The following is an 18,227-nucleotide window of genomic DNA, read 5'->3' as shown; positions in this document are numbered from 1 at the left end:
TTTAATTAGAAACTCTTTCTTCTTTAAGAATTTAACAAAGCACATCCAATCTCAAAATAGATACTATTTTTGAGAGTAAGTGGCTCGGAACCCATTCAACCTGATTAAGTCTTATTAAGCATGACATGACATGGGCAATTCAACAACATATATACCTAATAAGCACGTTGATTTTACAAAAAGATTGGCAGGCAGTGCAATTTAAACTATTAGCTACCTACCTGTTGATGACAAATTGTAGATTTGACCCCTTCCTGCTTGGCTTTCGAGCTTTATGGTACCCAGGTAGCAGCAAGGCTCCAGGAGTTCGGCCAGCATGGATTCCAGATTGGGACTCTCTTCAGGCCCGTGTCTGTTGAAGTTAGGATACATTCTGCTCACAGCAGATCCTTTATTTTTTGGCAGAAAAAGGAAATGGAGTCTGCATTCAGGAAGTCTTTGAAACAGTCTCTGAGAAACAGTTTTCTCTTCCTGACAGATCCCCAAGTTAATTTTCGGCTTCTACTATACTCTGTGCAAGTAGGGGCTAATTATTTTGTCACACTCCCTTTCCACTTGGCTCATAGTTTTTTCCATTTTCCCCCCTAACCTTTCTTCTGGAAAATAATTTGCCTGCTATGCCAGGCCTTCCTCAGGCCCCTGTCTCTGCCCCAGCTCCAAACAGTCAGTCCCTGTGCAGCCTCCCCCCAGCTGTGCTGTTTTCAGATCCCAGAAGTCACCTTCTGTGTGGATTCCTATCATCCACAAGCTGCAACTTTATTCTGCTCTTTTTAACCTCATTACAGTTTCCTGAGGCACATGAGAGGAACTGAGAATTCCAGCTCTGTAGAAAGACAAGAGCATTCACCATTCAGAAAATAAGAAGCCATTTCTAAAACAGCTATGCAGCTGTTTTATTATTTTTAAAAGATAAAGCGTGTTAGTTTGTTGCCATTCATGTTCCAGCCTGTGATGACAGCATTGACTATGTGGGTGATGGAGACACTTCTGTGTTTCCAGTATTCACCTGAACTTTGTCTTAAGACATGGTAACCTGAAAAGAGGGAAAGGAACAGAGCTATCTCCTCTGGCATGGGAATGCTTCTGCCCTGCTGGAAGTATGGAACCCTCTAATTTCCCAGGCTAGCACTGCCTGCTTATACAGCAGCTTTCATTCAAGGCTTTAGAAGGTGCTAGAGATACTGTTGCTCAAAAGAAGTTCTGCCAATATGTTAGATGCTCTTGTTCTTTCCAGAAACGGGAAACTAGGCTGCTTTTTGGCAGGAGTCACCCAAGAGTTTCCGACGATGTCATGCTCCTAATTCTTGAGATTCTAACATCTGTTTATTTGCAGATGCCATTGGGTATGCACTACACATTTCAACCACATAAAATTATTTTGGAGAGCATTAGTACTGTATGCTGTTTCTGCAGCAAGTGGGCTTATGCTATCTTTGGAACAACACATAGCTTTCCACAGTCAAACTGTTGACTGTTTTCTACACAGTGCTTGCTTTGGTTGGCATTTTTTTCTCCTCACGGTTTTGTCCTGGGTTGGCTTAGCCTGGAGCCGAGCTGTGACAATGATTGACACATAGCTGTACACAATATTTGGAAAGTGACCTAATGAGGGTCCAAAATAGCAACAGATTGAAAAATGATAGGATCATAGGGTGTAAAATAGTTGTGTGTCCTGTATGTTGCCTTGCAATTGAAACTTTCTGGAGAAGAACACTTGGAATAAGAGACAGCGCTTGTGAAAAGTTGCTATTATACAGGGTTTGCAAGTCTGCATGGCACTGCCTGTGTATGTGACTTGCATACTGACCAAAGGAACAGGACAGAAAAAAAATAAAAGTGCCAGCACCCACAGAGTAGTCTTGTACTTCAAGATTTTTGTCCTCCAGACTTTTTCCACTACAATGGATGCCTTCTAAATAAACATGATGAACACAGCTGTTTGGTGCATAAAAGCCCATTGTACCAAGAAAAAAAAAACAATAATAAAGGTTTAAACAGTAAAGAAACAATGAGTGTTTTGTTCTGTATGCAAGACTCGTTTTGCAAAACAGATCTGCTTTAAACCAAACTTTATGGCAGCATTTGTTGTCCTAGATATGAAATAAAAGCATGTTAGACCATTAAGATGCAATAAATTGGCCATGGAACTGAGTTCCACCCTCATTATAACACCATCCATCAGAGCCAAGTATTTCAGGTTTTATTGTGAGGCTGGTTACAGGGAATTTAATGTCTGTGAGACACAGCCAGGTATCTGTGGCTTTGTCATTGAGGGTTATAACTGAACAACCTAGAGTGAGGGGTCAAGAGACCCATAAGATATTTTTCTACACTGACAGGAGGCATCCTACCAGGTCAATGCTGTCTTTGGTCGAGAAGAGACAGCAAGCAGTAACTAGAAATTGTCATAATAGTTGATTTTTTTTCTCTACTCTGTGTCTTTCAAGAGCAAAATTCCTTCTAGAAGCCTCTATGGCAGCCACTTTCTGGATCTAAAACAGGTTTTATTTAAGCACAAGTAACTGCACATAATCACCGTTTCCATGTTTCTGAATTGGAGAATCCAGATCCAGTCCTTATAGGCAAGAGGGGAACTAACTGCAAATAAGAGCACACCAGCTAGTTCAGTTTGCTGCTGTAAAGTATGGATCACTTGTTTGGAAAGAAAAATGCATGGAGGTAAAAAAAGTTCACAGAGTGCTGTGGAAAATAACATTCAAATCCCTGTGAAATAAGCAAGTCTAAAAGCACTGGGATAGATTAGGTAACTTCCCAAAGAAGATAGTGACATTCACAAGCTAACAACAGAAACTGATGAAACACTGGAAGAACAAAAACATAGGGAAGGGAATTGGCAGTTTTACAGAAAATGTATTTTATCAAACTTGTTGTCTGTCTGTCTTTCATAGAATTAGGGGGCTACATACTAGGCTGATACTTGACGAAGAAATATCTGTTATTTGGCCTAGATGAAGTAATTTGAAGGATAATGATAAGATTTTAAAAAATCTCCATTCTGTTAGTATCAGAAGAATACAGTGATTGCCATACCACATCAGGCCATTGGTTCCCTGAATTAAGTGCAGTATCTTCGAGAACAGCCATGATTAATAGATTTTAAAGGGAAAACCAAATGCATTTTAAGAGGCTGCTCACAACCAGTACGGTCTGAAGGCAGACTCAACAGAGAGGCAAGTTAGCAGAAATTGCCATATCTTCCAAAACGTGTCCAATTTGTTTAATTTTGTGTAACATTGTTAGTAGTTCTAACACACAGCATGCTTTTGATCCACAAGGTGCTTAATGTGCTAGGCATTCAAGTGAGGACTTCTTGCTTTCTCAGCTACAGACTGACAGTAGCAGTCTATGGTACCTGAATATGTCCTTGAATAATAATGATTACTATTTATTTCCTAATTTTAATTTTTTCTCAATATTCTTTGTGTAAGTACATTGGAGTGCTCTTAACCTTCCCCAAATTTTATTGAAAGGGCACTAACATAACAATTCCTGTCTTGCAGGAACTGGTGCTCTCTGCCTCAGGATGATTGTACACTACCAATATTTTGTGGCTACTTAAAGTGCCAGACAAGTAATTCCAAAATGCTTTTCAGGAAGTTAAATGTCAATTCTCACATCAGACCTCCTAAGAGATTCCAGAGCTGAATCTCTTACATTAATCAGAGGACAACATGCATTTGGAGATCTTGGCAGGACCAGCCTCTGTCCTCCTGACACAGCCAGCTCCAGAGCCCTTTTGATGGTGCTGCCTCAGCACACAAAGTGCAGCTTTCACAGCCCCCTGTACACTGCTCTCAAAATCTTACATCCTATTGCAGGTATTTGAGCTAATAACTATTCTGTTCCTAATTCCAATTGGACATATGCTTTAAAATGCAAAAATTCAGGGGTTTATGTCTATGAGCATTCTCTTTTGCACCCTGTTCTTATCTCTGCAGCCATGGCCTCCTGCTTTGCTACTTCTGTAGCCTTTGGAAAACACCCACGTTTGCCAGGGAAATAAAAACCCCACATGTGAGTGTACTATAGGAAGTGGAGTCAGAAAATAAGATCTATATCTTGTATAAAAAGTGTGAAACTCAAATTATTATCCAAATTACACTCTTCCATTTGTATCACCTTGGTGTGGCTTTAGGCTTCTCTATTGTCCAGGATCAAGTGCTTTGTTTGTGTGTGTTTTTGGAAGTGGGCAGTCCTGCATGTAGCAGATATTCTCTTACTCTTGACACTTAGGCTGAGTTACCTAGTAGCAATTTGATTGCAGGAAGAAATGCACAAGAGCCAAATTTGATTCACCAAAGAAAGTGTTCTAAATACAAGTGTGTTGCTTTTACTCTGGCTTCCTTACCTGACTAAGGACAGCAGAAAGTTCCCAGAAGTAAGAAGAAAATGTCTTGAATTTACTCCAACAGCCAGAGCCTCTTGTGTTGTGTCCTTGCCCACAAACTCCCCCTGCTCCCAGCAAGTGCTGCTGTAGCTCTGCAGCACACCTGCCCTACCTCCAGCTTTAACTAATTCAAAGATGACTTACACCTGGGCTTTATTCCATTTGCAGTGAAAGTACTATCCACCATAGTAATCTGCAGCTCCTTGCTTTCACATCACAATCAGAGCCACACTTGGAAAGCTGGCAAGAACCAAAATATTAATTGCTGAAAGTAAGTCAGGTCTTCAAGAAGAGGAATATGCACTTTTTACTTTACTATTGATTTCTTTTTGATAGCTTGAAAAGAAAAATAAAATAAAGAAATATCAAATTATTATAGTTATATTTCTTTTTACAGTTATATTTTTTATTCTGGATTAGCTGAAAATCATGGCCAATTCTTTTCAATCACTTGGGATTTTGTATATATGCAAATTCCTCATTGAGAGAGGCACTGGCATGCTTTTTCTGCCTCACAAATACATTCACATCTTGGAAAAAACCTGTCAGGCAGTTTATAGAAAAGAAAAACACACTAACCTATAATTGGAGGCAAAAGGATGTAGAATTCTTGTTACAATTATATTTTATACACAGAGCTTTCATTTACAGTTATTTTATGCGTTTACAGTGTCTTCCATGCCAAAGCACCCAAACAAAGGGGTGATGTAACTGTGTTGGGTAATGATTTTTCATCCACTCCTCTTTTGCTCTGAGACACAGACTCAGTTATTCAGAAGAGAAAGGGAAGATCCTTCTCCAGTGAACTGCACAAATAATCAGACAACTGAGTCTGACTTGAAGTAATATATTAATTCATGAAGTGTATGGAATGAATTAGATTACCAAGAGGTGTAGCAAACTGCTTTTATCCCAATGCCACTCTCCCCCCACAGCCAGGCCTTTTTGGTTACATTTGGGAGATTTTGTGTACTTGTACAAGATAGAACTTGTAGAGATGGTCCTGCTACTTGGTAATTGACAACTAGAAGAAAAGATTGCATTTTACTGACAGATGACTGGTGAGGATTAACGCCAAGGAGAGTTTTCTAGATCAGGGTTTAAGTGCACCATAAAAGGACTTTGAAACACAATTTAAGTGAAATTTAAATCTAAGACCAGAGAATCTTCTCATCTTTAAGAAGCATGAACAATAATGACATAGTGCACTTGTCAAAAAGTGCAGCACAGATATTACAAAACCAAATAATACAATTCTGATAATATGTATTTGCATAGGAACAAAAGCAGCTGTATCCTGTTACCCAAATTAGATGCATACACAAAAAATGCTACCTAAAAAATGATACTGGGTATAACCTTCCATTTTCTGAACAGATTAATGAAGTGTAACAATTAATACCCATACCTCTCCCCAGTTTGTCCTCTTCAGAAAAATTGCCAACAGCCCGATGCCCGTTTTGCTAACTCTGGAATTGCTCTTCCTCTTTTAGAAAGCCACAATGAAATTACTAAATTAAATGGAGAGAGTATAAGTCTTTTCCTCATGGTTTACTTAGCTTCTGTGTGGGTTCCAGAGTAATTATAATAGATCAAAGCAACTAGTTAAATTTTACAAAGCTATTTAAATCTTACAGTAATGCTGACTTAATTCAGACAGACAGTATTTCTTAAGTGTAAAAGCCTGGATCACTTGGTTTTTCCTGCAGGTTGGTTCTTACTCTCAGAACCATTGCAAACCATTTGTGATCTGCTAAAAGTAGAATCTAAAATTATAGACAGATTCACTTGAGGAAAGCAGAATAAATGCAGGGTTACAAGTCCTTTCTCCCTGTCCCTCATTGTCTAGCCAGGCCAGCACAGCTGTGGGGAGTTTTGGTGGCTTTTACATTTTAACATATCACAAGCCTAGCCCCTTAATTTCTGTCATATGTTTTGGTGTAAGCAACTAGTAACAAATCCAATACTTGGACTAAGAGGAGTTTTAAGGAGCCTCATGTAGACCCTTTTTCTTAGCTCTTTCAACTGCTGCTGATTGGAGAACTGCTGCCTGGTCTTCCAGACCTCTTTCTTAAGAAATACATTTTGTGTTTCGACAAATTTAGTTTGAAGATTAGCAAATGCCCTCATGATCCAGGACTTGAGCTCATGTGCAAAGCAGAGATAAATTCCTGCTGTATTAACTGACCACCCACACCTACTCCATGCATGCGGCAGGATTTGGTGTCTCTTTTCAATGAACACAAGTGCAATACCTTACATAGAAGGATTGTGGGTACCTGGAAATCTGTATTTGCATCTCATCCAGCTAAATGCCAACCAAGCAAACACTTTGGGGCATCAGCTTGGTCTCACAGATTTCTCTTGCTTCTAGGAGTTCCAGGTATCTCAGAGATCTTTGCAGGGGAGTTGCAGCCTATATTTCTTCACACTAAGGGAGCCTGCTAGGCAACTATTTTGTAAATAGTCATTTGGCTATGGATACTTGTGGTTGAAAGGAGAGCAGAGGATCTATTGTACAGTCACTGCATCCTGAAAATAGAGGACTAGCAAGAGTTTTTAAGAGAGTTTGGGCATCAGTGGTCCTTGAAATACAGAGGTGTTTTTCTATAACCATCTTCCTCTAACATACATTGCAAACTGAAATTAGTACAATAATAGATTAATTCCTCTAACAGTCACAGCATGGGAAGAAAAAAACCCCTCAAATCTACTTTGAAACCAGATTTCTCAGTTGTTATTTTATAATTTATCTGAAGCAGATTGTGATGTTTTAGGTTTGCTTGCTGAGATCACGCTTCAAGCTGTGCTGTATCACAGTTGATTAAGAAGGTAACTTTAAACGTAGATAAAACTATCTAAAAGCTGGAGTCACCAAATGAAATTCCAGCCTGTCACCTAGTAATAGAAATAATTTATTTTCCTCCCTATATTCAATTTAATAAAGGTTTTTGTCTTCCCATGAGTGCAGGAGCTGGGGCCCAGGCCCTGAGAGGGGCCCGCTCTGGGCAGATGATGTATTGTTCCTACCTCTGACAGCGACCTCAGCTTCGCCTCTTCCAAACCTTGGCAGCCGTCGCTGAGCTTTCTGTGCCAAGAAGGCATTACTGGATGTAAATGATATAAACAAAACTGTCTCAGACTTAGAGTTCTGTTTAACCCAAAATGGACATTTCTTAGCAAAACCTTTCATCATGCGAGAGCTGCACAGGAGGTGAATGCTTCCCTAAGTGTGCCTTGAACAGGCACATATCTATTTCCGGGTGTTATTTTTCTTGCGTTTGGAGTGTCAAAAGACCTACCAAATGAGAGGAAACTCGACTCTTGTTTTTCAGACTGCAGGTCAGATTGAGACAAGATTTCCTGCAGGAAGCAGAGATGTTAACAGAAAGTGCAGGGATCAAAACATGTCCATCCGTTTCTGCCCTCACTTCATGCTGTACAGCCTTCATGACCTGTGCCTCACCAGAGACCCCTGTCTCGAGCAAAAGGACTTGGTTTTGGGCAGGGGGACAGAGGGGCCTGCCAGGGACCCTCCCCACAGCCTCTCCCCAAAGGTCAGGGAGGTTGGTGGCCAGGGGGGACCTGGCTCGGGCAGGCAGGGGACAGCCTGGGAATCCAGGGCTCCTGCGGGGATGTATTAAAGCAAATTTGCAATGTGAATGGTCTCTGGTGTCCCTAATATAGTGCTCATGTGTTAGAGCTTCTCTTTACATAAGTGGGCAGTTGTTGGGCATTCAGCAGATGAAAAGGATTGGTGCACGATTTAGAAAGTTCCTTCAAGACTGCGCACCTCTGACCAGAGCAAATCTCTGTCCTCTCCCACATCTGCCTTTCAAGGCCTTTTGTGAGGTCCCTGCACATTGTGGAAAATGAGTGTCCTCGCTGATATCCACAGCAAACCCATTCCTGAGGCTGAAATAAGGAGGATCACACTACTAGCAGAAAGCCAAAAGGCCTGCCTGAGCTCCAGCAAGCCTGGAGATGGTGACTGAATAATTCCTGAACTGTCAGCATGACTTTACCACTGTACAGCACAGAGGGAGCAGGATTTTTTTAAGACCTGAGTAACTCATTGAAAGCTTTGGATCCAAGTGTTAAAGCCTGGCAGATCTAAAGCAAGGCGAGGTGGTGGCGTGTGTTGCTCCCCAGCCTTGCAGCGATTGAAGGGACACACCAGTCCTGCTCAGAGGAGGGGGTTGCACCCCTTGCTGTTCTGCAGAGTCTCAGCAATTGCAGCCTGAGAAGCCACAGCCAGCTGAGCTGTCAGATTTGGAATAACTAGATTAGGGAGATCTGTATGCTGGATTAAAGATTCATTGCCCTTCAATGACTCTTCACAACCACTGGCAGGTCACTCTGTGTTTGTAGCTGTCCCCTTAAGTTACTGTTTCTGCAGAAGGAAAGGCCTAGTGCCATCTATCTGAAAATATTTAGAAGTAGACATTAGTGTTAGCAGTTTAACATAAACATGTATTTGTCTAAAACCCCCTGCAGAAGAAAGATGAATTAAGGTATACTTGGCTAGTCTAACTAACCGGGAATGCATTAAGGTTTCTTGGCTAATCTGCATTTATCTGTGGTTTTATATGAGAACTTGAGTAATTCAGATTTTTTACTAAAAGTCAGGCCAAAGACCAGATTTTTTTGACAGCTGACTCAAAAGTTGACTTCAGAGGAAAACAGAAACCTGAGTCTTTTTTTTTCTTGCTCCAGGCAAACATTTTCTTTACTGAGTGATGAGCTTGGCTTTCAGTATTCCAATGATAAAATGTTACTGAACAAACTCTTAAGCTGTTTTTTTGTAAAAGTATACAATTTATCAGATGAGCTAAAGCAGACACAAGCCATACAGGAGCAGTTTTTGAGGTTTTCCAGTTCAGCCTTGGTAATTAAACTTCTCTATTTCTTCTGGCTCAAATTAATACAACTAAATTTATTACAGTATTTTCATTTAATCCCTCTGTTTTCAGAAGGCTTTGAGGTTGGCCATAAACATTGATGATGATCTTAAAGGCCTTTTCCAGTCTAAACAATTCCATGATTCTATTCTGTGATTCTGCATTGGATGTTTTCTTTGGGGACAAAACCAGGGAACTGTTTTAACCACTTATGAAGAGCTGAAGCACAGAGAAGTCAGATTTGAAATGCTCTTCTCCAAACATGGTTGTCTTCTGGTGCAACTGTTGTGCTTTCCCACCTACTGCATGGCCCAGTGGATAAAGCCCACATCAGAAACAAGCCTTGGGGCACTAGGAAATAAACCAGCTATAGGCCCTTGGGTTAAGTTTTGTATATTACACATTCAAGCCACTGAATTACTGTTTGGGTAGCTCAGATTTCCCTCTCCTCTAACATGAAAGTAACAACTGAGGGCAATGACTTGTCTATCCCACTGTTTAATCCATGACACAGCACAGGGACCACTCAGTTCTTATCTTAGTGAAAATCCAAGCTGATAACTTTAGCACCTTTTGATATTTCAGTGCAGGGCTAATGAGTAGCATGGCTAGTCTGGTTACTGTCCTACAGGCTGGAAAATATTTACAATTTACAGGGGATGAAAACCTTACTTTTTCCATACTGATGACAAGGCAATCCAACTCCCTTTTCCTACAAACTTCAAGCAGCCATGGCATCTGTCAATTTGAACTTAACTCTGTCCATTAAGACTGCTTTATTTATGACCTTTATTAGGTCAGCAGCAAAAATAAGTCCTCAAAAAATCTTTGCTCTTTTCTTTTCAAATATAGGCTATTTCATTGATGGCTGGACTAGATTGTAGGACCATTGGAGTGCTACAGGACATCACTTCAGTATGTGCAATTACTACAGTTGTAGAGAGAACCATAAGCAAAATATCACACTAACTTCTGGAGCATCAGGCATGCACTGGCCAGATACAGCCCCCAGCACAAGTCATTCTAGCTTTATGTAATGTGGATATGTTCAGCTTTATCACTGCCTTAAGGGTCCAGCAACCACAAACTGAACTTGGGGCAGAAACTGGTTTTTCCAGAGATACCTCTACTTTTCCAGTCCGTGCCTAATAAGAAGATACCATTCCCATATGAACAAGTTGCCATTGCTTATTAATACCAGCTGGTCTGGTAGATGCTCAGGCATAAATGTCATAATTGAGAGGCTGTTGTGCTCTCTGTGCTTTCTAGTACCTTTAAAAAACATACTTTTATGGGTAAAGCAGTAGCTATACATACCAAAGGGAAATTTGGAATGTAAGACTTGCCTCTTATTTATCTTTCAACATTTCATTGCATATTCACATTCAAAGTTGTCTTTCTTCTCAACATTATACCATTGCTAAAAAAGAAACTAAAGAGATAAAGCCAGGGTTTCAGGGATTCTTTTTCTACCTGTTGACACATCAATCCCAAAAGATGTTTCTGAAAGGCAGGGACCCAGCCAAGGGAATCAGGAGCATTAGCCAATTATTCATGAAATGAGGAATAACTTAGAGGTGAATTAGCTACTGGAACTCCTGAGTCACTCATGTATGTTACCCAACTGGAAATCAGAGTGAGGAAGCCTAAAAGACAATAGCTGCCTTTCACAAAGGACCACACTGCAACCCTACAGGTTATGTGCCCCTTAACTGGAAACACTGAGCAAACAAATAACCAAGGGAAATTCGCTTCCCAACACCACCAACAGATACAGTTTAAAGACCTGCCCAGCAGTGAGGTTACCTTTGGAAAACACAAGATCTTCAGTTTGGTTCATATTCAATTAAATCAACAAGTTTCATAGGAAGGAAAAAACAAACAAATAGACAAACTTACATTATCAGCTCGAACCTCCCACCAAGGCTGTTTCTAAGTTTTACCACCACGTTCCCCATCCCCCCAGTATGGCAAGATAAGGAAATCCTGAATTCATTGCAGCTGGGCTGATGAGCCTTGTAATTAGGACATGCAGTGTGGTCTTTCAGGCGCCTTGAGAGCACTAACCCTTTCACTGCCAAAGCCTTTTTGCCTGTTCAACTCAAAATGAGACTCTATTTGAGAGGTATTATTGTCTACCATTTAAAGAAATAGGCTGGCTTTGCTAGTGTTGCATTGTGAACACAGAGTAAGTCATTGCTTTTGGTGGAATTCATGAGAGGAGCAATCTCCCTGCCACCTCCCAGTTGAGTACTAATACACTTGAGACCAGAGTGAGTCAGAATGCATTTGTTTCTTCATCTCTGTTTTCTGTCTGAGGCCATCAACACTCTCCATGGCACTCTAATCACCCCCTGGACATCTCCTTTTGGTGTGAAGCTCAAAGTTTTTATTCAAAACCCTTCTTAAAAATCCTCTTTGCAGCAGTGCAAATACTTAGTAAGGGCTGAATTGCCTGTTCTGCTCAATTGAGTGCCCCAGAAAGAAAAAAAAACGCAAACCAAAACTGTTTTATGTATCTCAGCAATATTCATTCACCCTTTGTCTTTTACAATGACAAAATGGAGTCAATCACCATTTCATCACATTTGTTACAAGCCCTAAGCTTTCACTATGTGATTCCAGGGGCCGGGATGAACTTTCCCATTACCACCCTTATTATATAACTTGGCTTTTGGGAATGGTTTATTTCCTCATCTCTTTCTGAAGAACTAGAGATTTCCAGAGCTAGAAACAGGACGTAGCACCATTTGTGCTGGTGCTTTTTATAGCAACTTTCAAGTGTCAGATTGATGTGTTTTTCACATTGACTTGGAGTCAAACAGATTTAAGGCCATTTTCCAGGTCAGATTGGCAGGAACTGCTGAATCCTTTGCCTGACTATACCCAGAGGGATGGGCTGCATCTTGGGATCATCTAGGCATTTTCCAAAGGAATGCATTATTCTTTAAAGTGCCAGTGTCATCAGCAATGTCCATCTTCTCCTTTACTGTCATGTTCTGGGATGTTATATTTGTTTCTTCCTTTTTACCACTGGGCCTCAGGATGATTGTAGGGAGGTGTTTCACGGTGCTGTGTGTGCACTGAATGTTTTGCTGTGTCCAGCTGTGGCATGCACGGCACAAGTGCCCTGCCAGCTGAACCAGGTGGCCACTTTTAGAGCAGTGTGCCACTCTTTGGCCACAGAACCCTTGGTGACTGCTAGGGGTAGGATTTAGTGTCAGTGCAGCCCATGTCTGATGGGATCCCAGCCTCCGGCACAGCTTCTGGCTGCCTCAGTTGAAATAAAAGTTTGTGAAGGTTTGCTGCCAAGGTGCCAAACTGCACCTTGTTTTCAATATTGACCTGAAACTTGCCAGGAAGGGTTGATGGAGGAGTGAGTTACAAAATACCCAGCTGTGGTTTCAAATTGCTCCCTTTCAATGAGGGCAACAGCTCAGTGTAAAGGATGTGTAGGAAAGAAAACAGTCATCACTGCATGCCATATGTCCAATTCAAAGCCCACTGTAGGCAGCTGACAGATATGTTTTGGTTTGTTACTGAGTTGGCCCTGGGGGGAAAACTAACAACCTCCTGATGGGCAGGAGTTATTCTGCATCCCCAGAAGATATTCCAGATTTCAGCAATAGGTAAAGAATTTGTGACTTCATACGTTCTGTGTTTATACTTTCACCCTTCTGTAAAATCAGATAGTAAGGAATTTGCAGAGCTACTAATGGGTGTAATGCAGGTGAAGTACTTTAAGTACCTCTTGGCAAGAGAATCTCTTAAAAAGAAGGATTTTATATTTTTCCAAGAGTATGTAAGAGAAAGTGGCTCCTAGGGAGACAAGAACTTCTTGGAGACCCTTAATTAATACTATTTTGGCATTCACAGCACTTCCCCTTCCTTTTCAAAATCTGATGCCAAGAATTTCTCATTCCAATAGCATCCAATAAATCCTAGAACTAAATTCCAGTGACCATTGGAGGTCTCTTTGGTTGCTTGATGGCTAAAGCAGCTAAAAGCTTTTTATTAATTTTTGAAATACCTTTTCCTTTTAAAATCTGTAGCTTTAACCCCTGAAACAAAGTGGCTGATTCTCCTCTCAGCCACATCATCTTGCACAGCACAGAACAATGCTACACAGGAGGTTTTAGCCCAGGGCATATGTGAAGTCCCAGGTGAGATCAGATTCCACTCTGGGACCTCTTGAACTGATCCTGATGCTGTGCACCAGCTTCAGCTTGGCAAGAGGAGTCAGAGGAGTTCAGCATGTTGTGTTTGACTACAGTGCAAGTGGGTGAAGCAGATTACTAGGCTGAATTTTCCTGTACACCATCTGTGGAGGGATGGAATTCAGGGATAGCTGGGGCTATCCCTGAATTTGTGCCTAGGTATTTGTGCCGAGACCTTTAATATTTTTTTTTTTGTATGCAGCTGTCACCCAGAAAACACTCACTGTGCAGGGACCCTGAATGTTTGAGATCTCTGAAATTAACTTCATTTCAAGTTCAGATTAATTTCACAAACTCTAAATCAATTTCAGTGCATGTCTTCAAAATATATATAACATGTATAAACACATGAAAACACCTATAAAGACCCCTTCGAAATATTAGAATTCAGTAAAATTACAGCACAGAGTCACAGATTGGACCTCTTCTTACCTACTTTCCCATAAGCCAGCAGTAATTCTCTGATGGCAGGAGAATTACATGAGCTTAGCATTGCAGACCTAGGGTGGAAACACCATGTGAAATGTGTCCCATCATGTGAGGATGGAAAGGACACTCAACAGTTGGTCCTATTTCTACAGTCATTCATTATGTTAATTTTTAAAAGAGTTTTAGTTTTCCTTTTGAACTCCACTAAGGTTTCTTTTGGACCTTCAGTGGTTAAAGTGAATTAATCCTTCTTATCTCCATTAGGGAGAATACCTATTTAGGTGTTGATGGGTTTCCTGCTGTTCTAAAACTACTGAATAGCAAATTAGGAGCTACTGATTTGGATTTGCAGATTGAGAGAGTGAAGATCCTATTGAGGTGAAGTACAAAACCCAGGTATTTACTGTTTATCAGGAAATGTTTAAATCACAGCAGGTTCTCCCTGAGAAAATCCAAACCAGATGAAGCTCTCAATGCTTCTTGTTATTATTTGAACATGGGACTCTGTGTTGACTGTCTGATTAATCGGATTGGAAATTGGAAGTTACTTTGCATTTTTCTTGGTGTTCTTTCCTTTCTCTGACTTCGGTATTCTTTGCCAAAATAGTTTTGGACACAAAAGGGTTCTGTTTTGTGAATTGTTCTTTCAGCTTTTTGCCTGCATAATCTGACTGTACTATGAATGCATTATGGCCAAACACAAGAAAGCAATCATGGCTTAATGGAAAGGTTGCACTAAGAGAACCATGGCAAGCTCAAAGTTTCCTGAGCAATGCAATGGTAACCGGCTCCATTGCACTGCCATTGTGAAGCCTGTATATTGCTTCCCTCAAATGTGTAGCCATGTTCCTAAGAAAAAAATAATCACTTTGTTTTTCCTGCTATTTTTATCCATCCCCTATTCACATCTCCCCCAGAACAATCCTTAATACAGTGTTGCATGTGACTTATTTGTTTTCTTTTGCAGGCTCTGAGCAGCAGTCTCTACAAGAGTGCATCCCCTTATGGCTCCCTTAACAACATTGTGGATGGGTTAAGCTCCCTCACCGAGCATTTCTCTGACCTATCTCTTTCTTCAGAAGCCAGAAAACCCAGCAAGAGGCCACCTCCTAACTACCTGTGCCACCTCTGCTTTAACAAGGGACACTACATCAAAGACTGCCCCCAGGTAAGTAATATATAATATTCTGAAAAAATATGCATCAAGATTTTCTTTAGTCCTTGATTTAGCAACACAGAATTTGACTGAAATACTTCAGAGTGAGTAACACTGAAGAAGTATCTTGACATGGCCAAGCTAGCCATGTGTTCCTTTAATCTATTCTTTATCACTATGTTGATAGACAAAATACACTATTTCATTTGCCTTGTAAGTACTACAGAAAACATTAATGTAGGCACACAGCTGAGCAGATTCTGGTAACTTTAAAAATGGCTACTCTGTAATTTTCTGTCGGGCAGCACTCTGTGTTATCAGTTTGGCAACGGCACTTAATGCAACAAGTTACATATGCTAAAGGAGAAGAAATTGTTACATTGAGAGAGAACTTTGAATCAGTGTTGCAGTAACACGGGCTCCAGGTATTTTGAGTGCAAAGTCTTTTTTGTCCTACAGTAGAGGTTTGCTGTACTTCGCAAAATGACTTTGACTCCTAGAACTTTTCTGTAGTGGCAAAGCTGGCAATATTTATTTCCTTCAAAAAGAGTTATAAACCAGTGTGCACTAAAAGCGCTTGCCAATCTACAATTTTTTTTTTCCCTGAGGCTCCCAAGTGCAGTGAACCAGGTTTCTTAATTTTCTGGTTTCAGCTGGATGCAGTTGTGTTGCTGGCTTAAACTTTCACAATTTCAACAACATCCTATGTAAAGTCCCAAGGAAATTAAAATGCTGCCAATACTCTAAAAACACAGATGTGGACATTACCAGCATCCACTTCATTATGACTTTAACCTCCTAGCCTCTTATTGTGTGACTTTCAGCAGAATTAATCTGCATAAAAATTAACTACAGTAAGTTTGCTATTGAGGATGTCAGACATTTATAAACCAAATACAGGCAGAAAAACATCTGCCAGCAGAGGAAGGAGAGCATGAAATCAAGACTAACATCAGATGAGCTTTGAGTGTATGCCTCTTGCTGTTATGCGTAGACTAACTTTATCACTTTCACTGTATATCTTTCATTAATTCTAATGAAAGCTATGGAATTAAAGTATATTTGCAGTCTTGGGTGTGGCACTTGAAAATATTTTTACTTCTTATTTTGATCTAGGTTGAGTAAGAATTTTCTTTAGGAAAAAACTATGACATTTTCTTTGCTTCTAGGAGATCAAAAGTACTCTGGTTTCTTTACTTAAATGCTTAATCTACTTAATTTAGCATGTTACAGAAGAATGTAAAGATAGAACCATGTAATAGCATACATTACTTAACAAGAGGATTGAAACTCCAACTACTAAATATGTGGCAGAGTGAGAAACTGCTGGACTGGGGATGGATGGTTGTGCTTTGCCATGCTCTGTGAGAAAGCAAATGAATGCTGCAGGTCTCTTTACAATCAGTATGTGCAAGCTGCAGCTCACACAGACCAAGTGAATGTGTCAGTGTTGGAGCAGTAATGCATTATTTATTTCATGGGTATTTTTAGGGTTTGAGGCACTAGAGATTAAACATGTTAGTGAAAATTGAAGACATGCACACAGAAATCCAGGAGATACGAACGATTTAGGGTTGTGTAGTAACACTAATTCTCTTAAATTGCACATCCTGTATATATATATTTTTTCAGACTTAATTTGTCAAGTCTTCAATTTCTCTGTGAACCAGGAAGTGGAAAGAGTTCCTACTGGCATACTCTGTGACTATCCTGTGAGTTTGGGAGGAATGAGTAAAGGAGCCCAGGACAGGGAAACATCTGCTCGCTCACCACATGGAGTCTGTGGTTACAGGCAGTCATATCATATAGCCCCTTTTGAAAACTGATCAGGTTTTACTTGGGAAGCATTTCAGTATTTTGCCTTTGCTACTGCTGGTGTGGGAAGCTGCTCCAGAACCTCAGTCCTCTCCTACCTAGAAATCTTCCAATTTCTAGGTTGAATGTAACTTATGGCCACTTTATAGTCATTTGTTCTCCTGCCAACATTGTCCTCCACTGAAATAGCTCTTATCCCTCCCTGGTGTTTATCTCAGGATGTATTAATAGACTGCAATCATATCCTCTCTCAGCATTCAATCACATCCTCTCTCAGCTTTCATTCTGTAGGACTAACCTAGCCAGGTTTTCTCAGTTTCTTCACACAAAGGATACAGAGCCTCTATTCCCCTGGCCTTCTCAAGGCTGTTCTTTTGTGCTTTTCGTCTCCTTGCTCATGCATGGCCACACGTACCTGTGGCATCCCAGAGCAGAGTTTTCAGTGCCTTCTGCTCTGTGTGCACAGTTCTGTTTGTGCTAGTTAAGGGACAGGTGATATGAAATTGATTCTCTTTAACTGGAGATTTCTTCTACCACAGGCAAGTGCTTTCTGGTTTAATCAGCAAGTGCTTTCTTGAGGAAAAGCAGAGTTAAGCATTCACAGAAACATGCACACTTTGCTTATGTTATCTGAGATGAGGACAGTTCTAAAGAGGATGATCCTGTGTACACAAGTTACGTTCAAAACATTGTGCACAAAATGGGAGCAGCAATGGCAGGATCAGGCTTTTTTCATAAAGTCCCCATTTGTTACCACTGCTTTTGACAAGAACTGATTTCTTAATTTGAACATTATATGCACTGCTTAATATCTTAGGCTTGATGCTTAGTTTTGCTAGTGCTGTCAAAAATAAGTTGTTTAGCAAATCCTACCACAAAAGGGCTGTAGTTGTGTGTTTTTAAAGTCCTTAAACCAGGATAAAGAAAAGAGATAAACCAATCTGATCTGGACAAAACATGTATCAGTAAATCATACAGTATTTTTTCTTTTGTTTTTATGAAACTGCCTAATAAGAAACACATTTTGAAATGGGGTGTTCTATGAAGTTTTTTCTGCATAGCAAAGAAATTGTGTAATAGCTTTAGGACTAAATATCCTCTCTTAATTCTGCCTGTTATCACCACTGAAAGTATATGCTGTTTTTCTGTTGTTGTAAAAGTTGATGAAAATGCATGTATCAGTTCAGATTGATATTTTAAGTGATGATCATATTCCAGGAGGTTAAATAATGACAAACAAAAACTGCCAGCTTTAGCTTTTAAGTACCTCTTGTATCTGCCCTTTCTCTAATATTGTGTCC

At 40.3% G+C, this 18,227-nt stretch overlaps 1 protein-coding gene across 1 annotated transcript in view; it reads left to right on the top strand.

The window, feature by feature from the left end:
* ZCCHC24 (zinc finger CCHC-type containing 24) overlaps positions 1 to 18,227 on the top strand; it is a 107,325-nt gene that overhangs the window by 1,360 nt on the left and 87,738 nt on the right. The window contains exon 2 of the mRNA XM_063163894.1: positions 14,923 to 15,123. Within this exon, the coding sequence (XP_063019964.1) occupies positions 14,923 to 15,123 (201 nt within the window). The remainder of the gene's footprint in view (positions 1 to 14,922; positions 15,124 to 18,227) is intronic.

The sequence above is a fragment of the Melospiza melodia genome, chromosome 9 (genome assembly GCF_035770615.1).
Source record: "Melospiza melodia melodia isolate bMelMel2 chromosome 9, bMelMel2.pri, whole genome shotgun sequence".
Lineage (NCBI taxonomy): Eukaryota > Metazoa > Chordata > Aves > Passeriformes > Passerellidae > Melospiza > Melospiza melodia.
This window is presented reverse-complemented; position numbering and strand designations above follow the sequence as displayed.